Raw genomic sequence first — 16,508 nt, forward strand, 5'->3', positions numbered from 1 at the left:
TTATTCTATAATATAATATCATATTATCATTATACATAATCAGGTTCAAAATCAGGGTCAAGATCAGGGTCATCATCAGGGCAAAGATCAGGGCCAAGATCAGGGTCAAAATCAAGGTCAAAATCAGGGTCAAGTTCAGGGCCAAGTTTAGGGTCAAAATCAGGGCCAAAATCAGGGCCAAACTCAGGGTAAAAAATCAGAGCAAAAAATCAGAGCCAAAATCAGGGTCGGGCTGAGCCAGAGGCCTCAACCCGGACCCGACCCGACGCGACCCTGACTCAGGGCCAGGCAATTCTGATCCTAACCCACCCTCAGGGCTAGAAATCTTTAGCCCAGGCCTTGTTCGGGCTCAGGGCGGGTTCAGGCCAACAGAGCCAAACTTGCACCCCTACTAAAACCTATCCAACCCAAACCACTCATCAAAATCCCATCTTTCCAGTTTCGATCGCCTTCCCAAACCCTAATTTAGTAATCAACTTTGTTTACATACCTAGCTTCCATAAAACATCTCAGGACCTTCACGGGAAGACTTCCCTTTACCAAACTAACTTAACCCTACCTTCAAACCCTGGATCCCATCTAACCCTAACCCTAACCCTAATTTCAGAATTTCACCTATTTTAACCTAGTCGATTCCTCCAACCTTTATCAGATCCTGGTTATTGGTTCTAGTTTGTATTGTAGCCATCTAGAATTACATTATTGCCTTAGCACTGGATCTGGAAACTATAGATTGTTTCTTGCTCCTCTAGTCACCAAATTCCCTCCAAGGAATGTACGGTAACCTGAAGTAGATCGTCGGTCATCAACAAAGCCAGCCCAGTCAGCATCAGTAAAGGAATCCAACTTTAGACTTCCATTGTTTGAGAGCAGGATTCCTTTCCTTGGGGCCGACTTTAAGAACCGAAGAATCCTATATACTGCTTCAAGGTGAGTGGTCTTCGAATCATAAAGAAACTTACTAATGACCCCCACAGCATAGGCAATGTCTGGTTTGCTGTGGGAGAGATAGACAAGTCTTTCAACGAGGCGCTGGTACCTCACTTTGTCGACAGAGTCACCACCTGGGCTGCCATGTTGGTGGTTAACTTCAATGGCAGACAAGGTACTAAAACTCGGGTCTCGGTACCAACTCGGCCCTTGGAAAAACCGAGTCGAGTCGAGATCTTGCCGAGTTGGTGCATTTTTTTTTTCGACTCGAAGCCTCAACTCGGTGGGTCTTAGACCTAGTTTGGGTCTGAAACTTGGTATTCAGTCTATTTTAGGCCATTTAAACACAATGTCACTATCAGATTTTGCAAAAACAAAGTCCAAATCTGAGTTTCAATTCGGACCATAGGTTGGTAGGCGATGACGTACTAAAATACCCTACTCTACACATAATTTAGTAATAGAAAGCAAGCAAAACATTCAATTAATAGCTAAACAACTTAAATAAGAATTAGAAATGTTTAAGTGATACATCAAACTGTTTAACAGTGTTACAACTATCATCACATAAAATGACTTTGAATCAAGTATTCAATCCTCGCTAGTGTCACATAGTCTTCCCTTGACATAGTGTTGCTATAATATTGCATATAGTGCTCCACAGCAAGCATATAAGAGTTCTGTCGAGTTAGGTAAGTAAATACATAGTAGATGGGTCAACTCGAGATCTCGACCCGAGATCAAAGATCTTGTCGAGATATGTCGAGTTCTGTCGAGTTAGGTAAGTACATACATAGTAGAAGGGTCATTTCCATGGGTCAACCTGAGATCTCGACTCGATATCCGAGATATTGACGAGATATTGCACTTTTATGTACTGTATGCCGTCTTGTCTCGGTTTATCAGAAAACCGAGACGAGAGCCGAGATCTCGCCGAGTCGAGACGAGTTTTAGAACTATGATGGCAGAGTCAATAGGTTTACACCCAAGCATCCCTGTTTCTTCAAGATTTCTTTTGGTCAATAAAAAATTTATTACCAAAACTCCCGAAGGAGAGAAGGAAAAAAAAGGGGGGGGGGAGCAAAACAAGCCTCAAGCCCTAGGAAGGAGGGCTAGAAGACCTAAAAAGGGAGACATCTAATCCCCATGAAACAACAATGAACCTATTCCTTGGGGTATCAATAAGGGGACCATGAGGGAGCATATGGAGCTTAGAGGAGACATTAAAAAAGATGGCTTTCCAAATCAAGTCGAAAGAGCGAGAGTTGGAGTCCATTCTTCTATGATTCCTCTCCATCCAAATGTGAGATAAAGCAGCCCCGAACACAAGCTTACCAATTGTATCACAGATAGAGCTACCAAAAAAAGTGATGTCCAACCAAAGCTATTCCCGAGTGGAGGGGAGAGCTCTCCTACAACTGGGCCAAATGGAACTAAGGGCTTTTTTCCAGATAGTGGAGGTAAAGGTGCAAGAGAAGAAAAGGTGTTCGATATCCTCAATGTCATTCCAGCAAAAAATACAGGAGGGAGAAACAGGGAATGGCTTTGGAAAATAGGAAGAGTGTGTGTGCTTAGCAAGCTCACAAACATCACAATTAATATGATCCAAGTTACATTGTTTAACCAAAGAAGGAAACAAAAGACGCAAAATATAAAAGGATGGATGACCAAGACGGCGGTGTTCATGATGCAATTGTCGGAGAACACTTGCTTCTCGAGTAATATGAGCTGAAACTGGTGAGGGAGTTGTAGTGAGACTAGGATCCAAATAGTAAAGACCATCCCGCACTCTACCATATCCAATCGTTACCCCCGTTTCTAGGTCCTAAAAAACACAATGAGTAGAAAAAAAAGTAAACAGAACAATTAAATCAGTGGTAAGACGATGTATAGAAAGTAAGTTGGTATAGAGATTAGGGACATGCAAAACGGAGGACAGGAAAATGGGTGGAGTTTAAGAAATAGAGCCCTTAATCAGAAATAGCTGAGAGAGAACCATCAACCACTCGGACCTTATCCTTACTTGAACAAGGGAGATAAGAAGAAAACAGGTAAGAGGAGCCGATCATATGGTCAAAGGCTCCAGAATCAAAAAGCCATGAAGAGCTATATTAGGAGGAGGCTAGAAATATACCTGATTGGGCAAGATGGTAGGTAGGTGAAGTAGACATGCAAAACAGAGGACAGGGAAATGGTTGGGGTTTAAGAAATAGAGCCTTTAATCAGAAATAGCTGAGAGAGAACCATTAGCCTCTCGGACCTTGTCCTTACCCGAACAAGGGAGATAAGAAGAAAACAAGTAAGTGGAGCCGGTCATATGGTCTAAGGCTCTAGAATCAGGAAGCCATGAAGAGCTATATTAGGATGAGGCTAGAAATATACTTGATTGGGCAAGATGGGAGGTAGGTGAAGTGGAAGGTGCTACAGTAGAAGATGTAGTATCCATTTAAGACATTATATGTTAGAGCTGAGTCACAAGTTATTCTATAGACATAGATGAAGTACTAGTAACCGCAAGAGTTTCGCTCAAGTTAGCTTGAGACTAAGGACGAGCACAACCAGCTCTTCCTCCCTCTTCGCCCCTCTTGGGGCGGCCATGTGATTTCTAGCAAGTCTCCCTAGTATGACGAGGGCGGCCACATTAGTCACATTGTACTGGAGGACGAGTAGAACTAGTTTTACTGACTAAACCAGCACTGTCCACAGGTAAAGAAGTCTGTGGTGTAGTAACAAGAGCAAACCGAGGAAGGTGCAGTAGGAGGCATCATAACAGAACGGCGGTGATCCTCATGCTGAATCATATTATAGGCTTCAAGTAAAGTAGGAAAGGTACTCCTATTGAGAACTTGAATGCGTATCTGATCATACTCTGGATTAAGGCTAGTAAGGAAAGCATAAACTCGTTCCATTCCACGTTCCTTTGCAAATGTAGCAGCATCAATTGGGCTAGTCATAGTGATAGGATGGTAGAAGTCCAATTGTTGCCATAATGTCGTCAGGACAAAATTATAGGCAGAACAAAAAGTTCCTTCTATTTAGTTTCCTGAGCTTGACGACGAATTTCATATATTTGGGCATAGTTGTTGGCTTGACCATAAGTGTGCTTCGCAGTAACCCATAACTCCTTAGCTGAATTAAGGAGGACAAAACTAGAACTAATGGATGACTCCATGGAGTTCAAAAAGAACGACATGACCAGGGCATTGTTTTCAGTAGGCATTGGGGTGTCACCATTAATATACCCCAAAAAGTGATTTCCACGAATGGTAAGGAGGCATGCACGAGACCAAGCTAAGTAACTTGTTTCATTCAACTTAGTGGGGCCATAGTTGTCAAGGTGCTAGGCGAACCAAGGCATTCGAGGTCCTCCCTAAGCGCTTTGGCGGTGCCTAAGCGGCTTAAATAACGTTCCGATATTATTTTTTTAATATATCAGTTATATGTGTGAAACAATCAAAACACACATTTGGTTTATATGTTCTTGGAATTGCTCATTTTCAGGTATACCTAGTCTCACATTTGGTTAATATTGTTTTTAGAAAATTTGATGTTGTCACGTCAGCACCAACAAGGACTGGAGATGTACCGGAAAAAGCTGGAGAGGCCCAGGAAGATGTGGCAGCAAGCAGGCAGGGCCTTAAAAGGTAATAGAAACCATTGATGGTGGCAGGTGGTAGTTAGAGGAGGGTGGCAGGTGGCCAGAGAGGCCGACGGTGGCTGGTGGTGGCCTAAGAAGGGCTAGTAGGCGGTGGCAATGGGAGACCAATGTGATCGGTGCAGAAAAGGATGTCCTAAAGGAGGGCAAAAAGGGCATCGATAGAGGGGGCAACGGTATATGGTAGGGCCACAACGACGGGTAGCATGGTTGTGGTTAGTGGTCAACAATGTTTACCATGGTGCGACATGTTCAATCAACCATGCTGAACCAAGAGGCCAAAGCCTCTGCGGTGGCAGTAGTGGTGGCGATGGCGGTAGTGACGGCGGATTTTAAAAAAAAAATCTCTAAAGGGATTGCGCTCTGATACCAAGTTGAGTGAAAAGAGAAAATGATTTGGCTTGTCAATGAGACAGAGGTCACCACTTTATTTATAATCTTGACAATATTACAAATATGGTATGATTTTACAATCACACAATTAACACATTACACATGTGCATAATGAATCTTGACACTCTAGTGTACCTAGTTACGTTACATACTTTACCAAGAGAACCAAACCAGAAGAAAACCGAACCAAACCAATCTTCAACACTCGCCCTCAAGTTGGTGCATAGATATTATGCATGCCCAACTTGGAAACAATAGGATGAAAGGTTTTAACTGTTAAGCCTTTAGTGAACACATCGGCCAGTTGGTTCTCAGTAGTAACAAATGGAGTGCAAATCAGACCATCTTCAATCTTCTCCTTGATGACGTGACGGCCAATTTCAACATGTGTGGTTCTACATGCTGAACAGGGTTATAAGCTATACTGATTGCAGTCTTGTTGTCACAGTAGAGTCTCATAGGCCCTTCCAGAGCTATTTTTAAATCTTGGAGGAGTTTCTTTAACCACATGATTTCACAAACCCCCTGTGCCATCACCCTGTATTCTGCCTGATGTGAATTGGCTGTCTAAAACCAGTCACTAGTGTAGAGTCTCAAATTTTGAATCTGGTCACCTTGTTCAATAAAGAACTCTTCTCTCTCCAATCACTTCCATAGATTCCTCCTCTATGTCAGATAGTAGACTGAAAGAATTAGAAATAGCAGCCACTTTGTCTTTACCTTTATTCACTTTATTGCAAGTTGATAAGCCTTTTGAATTTTGAATTCATTCAAATTGAGGCAACCACTCACTACCAAGATTTGACTTCTCTGCAATTTGCGAATTTGAATTTGAATTTGAAGTTTGAACTGGAGGTGCAGAAGTAGATTCTACGCAAATTCCTTCAGTACCAGCCTTCTCTTTTCTAGTGGCTTCTCCTCCCAAAGTTGTAGCTCCTTCTCCAAAGTTACTTGCATAATTTGCCACGGTCTTCTTTCTCCATTCTTTGCGCATCAGCTTCTCTTCATTGGGGCTACAACTAGCAGGAGAATATCCGAATACTTTACAATGAGTACATTGAATAGGTTTCCAATCATAAAGAACCTCTTGTTGAATCACAGCCCCTTCATCGTCATAAATTGATATTTTGTTGGGAAGTTCTCTCCCTGCATAAACTTTAATGAACATTTGAGCAAAAGATAATTGCTCCATCATCATAGTCCTTTGGTCAGTTGTAATGGGATTGCCAATTACACTATCAATGATGCTCAAAGCATCAACAGACCAATATTGGAATGTGAGATTGGGTAGACTCGCCCAAACAAGGATAGAGCTCGATAGAGAGGGGGTGAGGAGTTCTTTTCCATCTTCATGAAAAAATATCTTCTCCATCTCAAGGTACAGAGAAAAAGATCCGTAGAGAGGGGTGAGGAGTTCCTTTCCATCTTCATGGCAGCCAAGCCAATAGCTTCCGCTATTGGTCGTGATGTTGTGATTGATACCAGGGCTTAGGTTGGGGCTTGCTTGGGAGGAGAAGTTCCTAGAGGTTCTGGAGGAGATTTTCTTGCTAGTTCGGCTTTGAATGCTGGTTTTGGTACTGGTAGCTCGAGTATTGGTGGTGCTTCCTCTACTATAGCTACTGGTAACTCGTTAGGCTTGAAGTATATCTTCTGATACTCAAGTGGGTGAAGATGCATTTTCTAGAGATGCAAATATTTGTAAGGATGCTGATGCCAATGCCTCACGTAAAGGAGTATCGTGGGCTATTGGACCTTTGTCTTTTGATTCTGACGAAGCTGTTAGAGATGCTGCAAGTCAGAAAAATATTGGAGATGTGGGGGTTGCAAATCCCAAATGGTCAAGGAGGTGCACTTGAAGGTGCTACTGTTGAAGGTTCGAAGGTGGTGTCTTGGACATTACTTTTATCTTCTCCCTAATCTTGTTCAGCCTCCAAAGCAAAAGGTATGACTCTAAAATTCGTTGATCCTGAGCTTGTTGATGGAGTTGCAATTGCAAGATGTCCGGCTCGAATTTACAAATTGAAATTTAAAGATGGAAAAATACATTAGTTGGACATTTTATTGGCAGAAGAGCCTCGTTTAGTTTCACTAAGGAGATTCTTCTAAAGCAATGGAACATAATGGGTCATCTTGATTTTAATCTTCTTGATAAGGGGTATTTATCTTTCGATTCAACATGGAGGAAGATAAAATCAGAGTCTTGGAAGGAGGGCCTTGATATGTTCAAAAGAAGCCTTTAATTCTTTGTCCTTGGAATCCATCTTCTCCACTTGGGAAAATTGATTTGAGCTTTATCCCTGTTTGGGTGAGTCGACCCAATCTGCCATTCCAATATTGGTCTATTGATGCTTTGTGCATCATTGGTAGTGTAATTGGCAATCCCATTACAACTGACCAAAGGACTATGACAATGAAGCGATTCTTTTGCTCAAATGTGTGTTGAAGTTTATGTAGGGAGAGAGCTGCCCAACAAAATATCAATTTATGATGATGAAGGGGCTATGATTCAACAAGAGGTTCTTTATGATTGGAAACCTGTTCAATGTACTCATTGTAAGGTATTCAGATATTCTCTTGCTAGCTGTAGCCCAAATGAAGAGAAGCTGATGCGCAAGGAATGGGGAAAGAAGACGGTGGCAAATTATATAAGTAACTTTAGAGGAGGAGCTATAACTTTGGGAGGAGCTGCCACCGGAAAAGAGAAGGTTGGTACTAAAGGAATTTGCGTGGAATCTACTCTTGCACCTACAGTTCAGACTTTAAATTCAAATTCGCAAATTGCAAAAAAGTCAAATCTTGGTGGTGAGTGGGTGCCTCAGTTTGAACGAATTCAAAATTCAAAAGGCTTGTCAACTTGCAATAAAGTGAATAAAGGTAAAGACAAAGTGGCTGCTATTTCTAATTCTTTCAGTCTACTTTCTAACATAGAAAAGGAATCTATGGAAGTGATTAGAGAGAGAAAAGAATTTCTTTATTGAACAAGGTGACCAGATTAAAAAATTGAATCTAAAAGATGGTAGTAGCAATTCAAAAGGAAATGAGCCTTTCAACCAGATTCCGATGCCTACTTTACAAAATCTTAAAGATGACACTTTTGAGAGAGTGGAAGTTGAAGGTATGATGGAGGGTGGTACCCATTTGATGGAGGAGACTTTTCCTCGTGAAGAAGTTAGTAATTTTTTATTGACTGGTGGAGAGGAAGCTCGTATTGAGCACAGGGGACAAGGCCTTTTTCGATAAGGCCCCATGCACTATTGTCAATAATGACATTAGTTTGTCTCATAATGGGCCTTTGAAAGTGAAGGATCTCAATTCTAAGGGGGTAAGTCAAGTTGGTGAGATTAAAAAAGTCTCTTATGATGCTCTCTTGAAGACTAGTGCAATGGAGAATGAGAATAACACTCAATTGGCTCTTAAAAAAAATGGAGAGAGCTCCAATTGTTCTCCCATTTTTTTTATGAGATGAGAAATCATTTGAATAGGCTGAAGGCTGGTTGCCTGGTCCAGGTTATGGGGTTAGGCCGGACAAGAGTAAATCCAATTTGAAAGACCTCGCGAATCTTGATTAATCCAGAGGGGATCTTGAGGTGATGACTGATCGTGACATCATAATTTCTTAGAGCTCTTAATTTGAGAGTTTTTTTTATGTCATTTGTCCGAATGTAATTTTCTTTTCTTATTCTTTCTGTTCGGATTGTGATTGGTAGGGCCTGTCTTACCTAGATTAGGAGCCTCTTTCCCCTTCCAATGAGGGTTCTTAGGGGTTGCTTTTTTTTCTTGTATTTTTTTTTCTTTTTCTTTTAATACACAACCTTACCTATCAAAAAAATAAATAAATTTAGACTTCTAGTGACTGCTATGTAAAACATTTTTAAAATAAAATAAGCTTCTAACTAATAACTAATGGACCCTACATAATCTTATCCATATACTTAATTCCGTGTACAGGATTAAAACCCCAAATATGAGCTTATAAAGGAGGTCCATTACATTAATAAACTCAAAAATAAGAAGCCCAAGGCCTATAGAACCCATCCATGTGCCAAAATAAAGTCTTTCTATGCCCAATTGCACAATTATAACTGTATTAGTAATGGGCATTCATAAAATTCCGGTATCTTTCCTCTGGTCTGTACAGTTGGACTAGAAAAGAAAACGTTCTAGTGATTTCATTTGTCTAATAACCAGAGTCAAATTTGTGATTCAGGTATGAAACTGCACTCCTCTGTTATTGGGCCTTAAGGTGATTTTTTCACTGAATTAAATCTTGGAGCATGTACGAAAACTAGTCGACTTCTGTTTTGGTCAAGCATTTGGACATTGTTTGAAAAATGATATTACCCAAGATGGCGGTTGGATTAAATCTGCCACATTTGAATATTTATAACTTTATATACATTACATCTACATATGTACATTTTGCATACAACATTCCATACATATCTCTCTGTGCACAAGCATGCAAGTATGTGGAAGTATGTTTTTATATAGGTCATATTAATTTAGGGTCTGGCAAACCTGTATGTTACAATTCTGGAAATGAAATTCTCTACCAAACAGCATCCCTCTAACAAGTGCATAATTGAATCATGGAGGAATACAGGAGAATAATGGTAAACCTATTGACAGGGTGGAACCTCCTAGAAAATCAGCTCATCTTAATTTATTTCCCTTGCATAACACGAACTTTCAACAATTAATGTTGGAAGGATTACTTCTAATGAATTTAACCCACCCTTGCGCTAGTGGGGATGTGTTTGTATGACTTCAATTGCATCTCAGGTATATGGTCTCATCCAAGACTTGGTTTCACCGTTACCTGTTCCTTCCATCTTGTAATCTGCTTTGATGAAATTCAAGGGTCAAAGGATTGGAGAAGGGATTGTATTGGTACCTATGGATGATATATCCCAATTTGGTTCAGTCAATCCAATCAGTGGATCCACCTACCCTTGACTGCTCATCTACTGAGGTTAACTAAGATTGGCCAATTCTAGCTGAAGTTAAACTTGGATTGGTCTCAGTAAATCCCGATCCAGATTGGGTAATCCAGACATATATCAGCCAATCCTTAAAACCTTGTTTAGAATTAGCTTAATTAGGTGAAAGGAATTTCTGCAACATTTTTAGTTCGGTTCCATTAAGAAGCCATTTTGATTTTGAAATTGTTTCCTTACTTCATTTATGCTACTTTTCTGTTTCCCTCATAATTTTCTTAGCTTCAATGACATTGTTTGTCTGTGAACCAAATTTTATTGTGGATCCTTGACATATGCTGTATTCATTTATGCTGTTACTAGTCCATTAGGTAATCTGGACTTTCAGAGATTGATTTTCTAGTCCCACTTGGTAATATTCTAAATTCTTGTAACAGTGCAAAACTTATAGACATCTATCGGACCCGGCATAATATAAGTGCATCAAGTGGTCTCAATGATCCAGCCGTTGCTACTGGGATTTCTGACCTTGTTTATGAATCGAAGACAACACCTGCTGAACCAGATGCACTTGATGATGACCTAGTAAATGCATGGGCAGCAAACCTAGGTGATGATAGTTTGTTGGGAAACAATGCGATGGCAATGAACCGGGTAAGAAATCTAATCATTTAGCACATAAATTTTTTACAGTTCTGTTGTTTGTATTAGTTTTCTTTTGAATTATGGACTGGAGAACATGATGTCAAACTTATGATGTCCTCAAATCTAACAATAGTCATAGGAGCATGTGTGCTGTTCTATTGGATCCTCCTTTTAATGGTTACCATGAAGAGCATCCTGTTTGGATCATTTTGATGATTCAAGGTAGATTTTTTTCCCCCTTTTTTGGATTGGGTTTGGGGAATGTGGAGCACCATCCATGATATTTTTAGGGAGGCTGTATGGTTAGGGTCATCCACTTGCTCACTTTTTTAGCCTGGGTATCTTCAAGGTGCAGGCAACTCAATAGCCATCTCCCTTTTTTGTTCACTAACTATTATTTCTCAATGAAATTATTTATCACGTTGAGTTGGTCAATTTGACTACTTGAAATTATTGTCTAGATCATTCAACAATAACTGTTAAACTTTTTTCTTTAGTTTTTAAGAATCAGTTAAATATCCTTTCTTGCTACTTCTGCTTTGCTATTTTTTTTTTTTTAATATCTGGGATCTGGACTTTAAGTTGGACTAGTGTTCAAGCTAATTTTTCACTTCTCGTACTATAATAAATATGAGCTTTGCGCATCATTAATGGTTTACCTATTTTATCTTACAGAATTCTGATGCAGTTTAATCTTTCTCCACTTCATTGTAGGTTAATGAATTTCTTGCTGGTGCGGGACCTGATGCCCCAGATGTTGAGGAGGAGAACATTACCTCTAGACCGTCAGTTGGTTATGATGATATGTGGGCAAAGACACTTCTGGAAACTTCTGATGCTGAGGTATGTGTGTGCTGCCACAGTATCCTTCTATTAGGTGCTGGATACAGCAGAAAGTAACATAATTCAAATGTATAATTGCCTCTAGCTAGTGACTGGAGAGTCTGACATTTCCCTTAATTTTGCAGGAAGATGATGCAAGGTCATCTGGATCATCTTCTCCAGGATCTGCAAGATCTGTTGAGAGTTCCATATCATCACACTTTGGTGGCATGAACTACCCTTCCTTGTTTGGTTCACGACCTGCCTATGGGGGATCACAATCATCGGTATTTGATTGCATGCACTTTGAAATTGCTCGCTCTTCTTTCAACTTTCAAAGCTACTTGATTGTAATATGGTTGAGCTCAAATTCTACACTTTGAGCTGTCTGTAGTCCATATAGAAGTGTGTTGAGGTGCAAGAAGAATTTGTGTTTAAATCCCTCCTACTCTACATCTAGGATCACTTATCAATCTTTTGATAATGTAGCAGTTTTTTATCTTTTATTGTAATTCACTATTTTTCTAAAAATTTTGTTGTTGTTACAAAGTTAATACCAACATTATAGTGGGTAAGTGGGGTAAACCAGTTTTTGTTACGTTGCTAAATTATGCTGGAAAGATGATGGCCTATACTGTAATTGCTTCATTTCAGATTCATCTTGGTCTATTATTACTTTGATGATAAATATTCTTCTTATACTAATGTATTCAACGAAAAAATTAATAATAAAAAAATATAAAAAAATGATAAATATTCTTGTTCAGGTCAAACAGTAAAATGTAAGAACTTTCAGAATAAAAGTGAGAAAAAATAGAGCAAAATAGCCACTGTGCTGTTGCCATGTACAACCATTACAATGATGAGTTAACACCTAGAATTTCAACTTCAAATGCTGTTGCTTTCTCATGTCATAGCTTGCTCTCATCTAATTCTGTTTTTGGACTGTCAAAGAAAAAAATGATTAATGCTATAATCTATATACTTTAGTAATATATTACATATTTTTTAGTTTCATTCAAATACATATTAATATACGAAGTGTAAAGTTATAAGCTATGGCAGTATGTATGTTTCCCAATATGGCACAATTTTACATGTATGCCTGTTTGCTTTCTGATTCTCTTATAACTGCATATCATACCCTTTTATTTTGCCACTAAGACTGAATTTCTTCTGTGGTAGAACAAATTGGTAATAGCCTCCTTATTTGACATTGTCATTATTGAACTTTTATCATATGGTTCATCGGGTTTAAAAGAGAAATTGTTCTTACTACTGCAATTGACTATAACAGGAGAAGTCGTCAGCACCATCTGCAAGCAGATTTAGAAGCCCTTCTATTGGTGCTTCTTCGTCAATTGATAGTCATGGTTCTCCGGTTAGAGATTATATTCTTTCTGTATCCAGCTAATTTTGTATATCCTAATTTGATTAGAACTTCTAGAGTCCTAATTATTAAAGCCTGTTCAGGTAAGAGAAGATCCTCCATCATATTCAGCATCTGTTATGCAGAGATATGAGTCATTTGAGAACCCTATGGCCAGCTATGGGACCCAGAGTTTTGAATCACAGGAAGAAGAACCAGCTTCTGACAATCCACAGTTTGGAAAGGCACTCTATGATTTCACTGCTGGCGGTGATGATGAGGCAAGTTAACTCTATTTCTTCTTTCTTTTCTTTCTTTTCTTTTTTTTTTTTTTTTTTTTGGGGGGGGTGGTGTTTTCTTTTAGATTAGCTTTAGTTTGAAAGCCAAGGAATTTTTTCCAACATTTTCAAATCCTTTGCCTGTTTCAGTCTGTTACCATAATTCCCTTCATAATTAGTGGCTACTTAGGAATCTTTGTACTTGAACCACTTATGCACACACTGTTGGATACCATTCACAGTTGATGTGGTCATTGCAGTAAGTTTTCCCTCTGTAAAGGTTAACTGAATGATTTAAGGTACGTTTAGAGATGATTGGTTTGGTTTTTTTCTTTGCAGCTAAACCTGACAGCAGGAGAGGAGGTCGAAATTGAGGATGAGGTGGATGGTTGGTACTATGTGAGTATAAAAATGGAAAAAGAAACAATGCCATTTGAGCAATTTGTCAATATCATGATGTCTAATTTGGAATAAACATGCCTGATGCATTGACATTTTGCAAATTGCAGGTAAGGAAGAAACGTCCTGGAAGGGATGGAAAAATGGGTGGTTTGGTTCCTGTCCTCTATGTCAGTCAATCTTGATATGGTTGACTTTCTCTATCATAGTTTGATCCTCTGCTTCCCATTCTACATTTTCTGGCCAATTTTTATACAGTCTTCATGTTTATTTCGTTCTCATTCTTCGTAGAGCTTTCTTCCTTTTGTGGGTGCAACTTTTATTCATCTGTTAGTTGAACCATTTGAGCGTTTGAATTGCATATCAGATTCCTTCCTATCGTATTTTTCTATTCTCTTCTTCTTCTTCCATTCCTCCTTCATATTCAGCAATATCCATCTTCCATATTCTTGGGGTTCTTTGTAGAATTAGGTAGAGCTTGTTTTATTTTGGTGATTGCTTCCTTGTACGATATTCTTAGTTTCCACTTGTGTATTCCATCAACTTTTACTAAATTTTGATTTGCGGACAAGGAAAAGGAATAGCCACATCTATGCCCCAATATTTTTTGAGTGAGCAGACGGTTGTTGTATTCTTTACTGTTTCAGTTTATGTATTTGTGTTTATATATTTTCTCTCATTTTCTTTAGGATGCCGAAAATTGATCTTTTAGATGGGTTCTTGCTTTTCTGTTTTAGCATAACAGGATCCATCTTGTGTTCTTATTTCTGGGCAACACTAGACCAGGTGGATAAATCACCAAGGTGGCAATGAAGGCATTTACTCAATTGAATATTCTTAGGTTCAATTTGTTTGAATCTGAAAAATCATTTCTTGGAAGTTAAAATTTATTTTTAAAACTTATTCTATATTCCCTTGCCATTTTGCATATTGGGTATGTTTGATTAAGGAAAAGAATTTGGCCATTTGGGGTTGTGTCCTCCATGAGTGCCAATTTGTATGATTGCCCAAGTTACCGCAACCTTTTTATTTTTTTTGGAAAATTAAGTCTACCACCCCCGAGGTTTCAAACAATTACGTCTGTCACTCATGGGGCTTCAAAAATTATGTCCGTATCCCTAAGTATTAACTCTAATAGTTTTGGAAGGAAATGATAATTTTGCCCTTTCTTATTTCTTACAATGCTGCCCTTTTTGTAATCTTCAATTTAAAACATCCCATAACTATCGTTCCTTTTCCACCGCAAGCAGACTGCCACCACTTTGAGAATTTTTTGAGAGTTCTTGTCCGACCTGCAACACAAAACAGGGAAGAAGGGAAGACAGTTGCAGACATTGAGGCATAGCAGATGGAGAAGGGAAATTTTTTTAGGGAAATGAGGTTTTGTGGACAGGTAAGAGCGTTGCAGACGGAGAGGCATAGCGTATGTAGCTTATAAACCTCCCAAAATCTTTAGCTTCTCTTACAGTTTCTTCCTTTGTCGTTACTTGCGTTCTTCATCAATCTCTTTCATCATTTGAAGTTGGAGGGAGAGAAGGAAGAGGAAACCATCTGAATGTCTGCTTTCATCAATCTCTTCTTCAAATCATCGCTACACGTCAGTAAAGTCTCCACATAAATCTCTACATCCCCCCCATCCTGACTAGGTTCGCGGAGAAGGTAGAGCAGTAGTAGCAGCAGCAGCAGCAACAGAGTTAGGGATGAAAATAGGAATCGAATGGGGGGTTGTCATTGCTTGGCAGCAAGCAAGCAGATGGTGGGGTCCTATCCGTGTGCATGCGAGCTGATCTGAACTGGCACATCACCAATTTGAAGGTCTCTTGCGTCAGAAGAGGAATCATGGGTTATTTGGGAAATAAGTTTAGCCTCCACCTTAAACTAATAAATTGAAGAGATTAAATCTGAGATTAAACTAATCAATTAAACTGAAGACACATAGGATCACTAATCACTTCTCCTTTACATGTTTCACTTTCCTATTACTGCCCATCTAGGTTTTGTTAAGAGATTAAATCTGAGATGGGATTCTAGGAAGAGAGCTTAAAAGTATGCTTGAGTATGTGAGTGGTATTGAGAACAGGACGTTTTAGGAGACAATAAGGGGTTTTGGAGGGTTTTTGGAGAGAGAAACATTGGCAACGTGCTTGCAGAGACCGTCAGAGAAGCTCTCTGTGTTTAGTGATGGTGATGGCGAGTTTTGTGTTCGGGAATTTCTTTTTCTTTTGAGATGATAGTGTTTCAAACAAATGGGGGTAAAGATGTAAAACCACCTTCATTAAGAGTATTCTGGGCATTTAGTTAATATTTGGGAGTTGACATCATCACTTAACTGTTCTCAGCTAAGAGATACGTTTGTAAGAATCTTTCAAAATATAGGAGTGGTTTATGAAATAGATGAAACCCTAGGGGTGGTAGTTGTAATTGTTTGAAAACCCATGGGTGGTAGATTGTAATTTTCCTTATTTTTTTTTGTCTTATTAAAACTTAAAACACCCATAAAGTCTAATTAGAAATTAGAAATTTCATTTTCGCATCATTAAAATTAGGGAAAATTACGTGTACTTTGCCTAAAACAATAATAAACCTGTGGTTTCTAATAACCACCTTGTACATCCCCTCGTTCTTTTTAAAAAAAAAACACAATCCGTTAGAAACTCAACGTTAAGTGATGGCGTGGAGTATACTTTGGAGGTGAACCAGCCCTGTTCCTCCTCCGTCAGAGAGAAGACCTCTTGCATATTCTCTCTGTGTCGTCGTCCTCCCCAACTAGGGTTACTATCCTTGTTTCTCATCCCTATTCCTTAAGCAAGAAAGGTTTTGAACAAATTCTCTTAGATTAGGGATTTTAAGTTGGGAAAACCAGACTCTACAGATTTCAAATGGGGAAAACCTGTAGTTAGAGAGGTCAACGAAAACCAGCTTGGTCAGTTGTGATATTTTAGGTGGGATTTGGCCCCCAAATCAGTTGAAAGAAAGATCAAGAGAAACCAAATTTGTGAGCTGTGATATTTGTGATAGAATTCGTCCTGAAAATTGGTTACCAAATAGGTTGAGCGCTTGAAGGTGATTATAGATTTTGA

General features: G+C 39.1%; 1 protein-coding gene across 1 annotated transcript in view; it reads left to right on the forward strand.

The window, feature by feature from the left end:
* Positions 1 to 14,031, forward strand: part of LOC122664410 — a 92,720-nt gene extending 78,689 nt beyond the window's left edge. Inside the window, exons 20-26 of the mRNA XM_043860209.1 lie at positions 10,353 to 10,569; positions 11,275 to 11,403; positions 11,529 to 11,669; positions 12,680 to 12,763; positions 12,856 to 13,032; positions 13,369 to 13,428; positions 13,539 to 14,031. Coding sequence (XP_043716144.1) covers positions 10,353 to 10,569; positions 11,275 to 11,403; positions 11,529 to 11,669; positions 12,680 to 12,763; positions 12,856 to 13,032; positions 13,369 to 13,428; positions 13,539 to 13,613 — 883 coding nt within the window. The 3' untranslated portion in view covers positions 13,614 to 14,031. The remainder of the gene's footprint in view (positions 1 to 10,352; positions 10,570 to 11,274; positions 11,404 to 11,528; positions 11,670 to 12,679; positions 12,764 to 12,855; positions 13,033 to 13,368; positions 13,429 to 13,538) is intronic.
* Positions 14,032 to 16,508: the final 2,477 nt, after the last annotated feature.

Source organism: Telopea speciosissima, chromosome 6 (assembly GCF_018873765.1).
Source record: "Telopea speciosissima isolate NSW1024214 ecotype Mountain lineage chromosome 6, Tspe_v1, whole genome shotgun sequence".
NCBI lineage: Eukaryota > Viridiplantae > Streptophyta > Magnoliopsida > Proteales > Proteaceae > Telopea > Telopea speciosissima.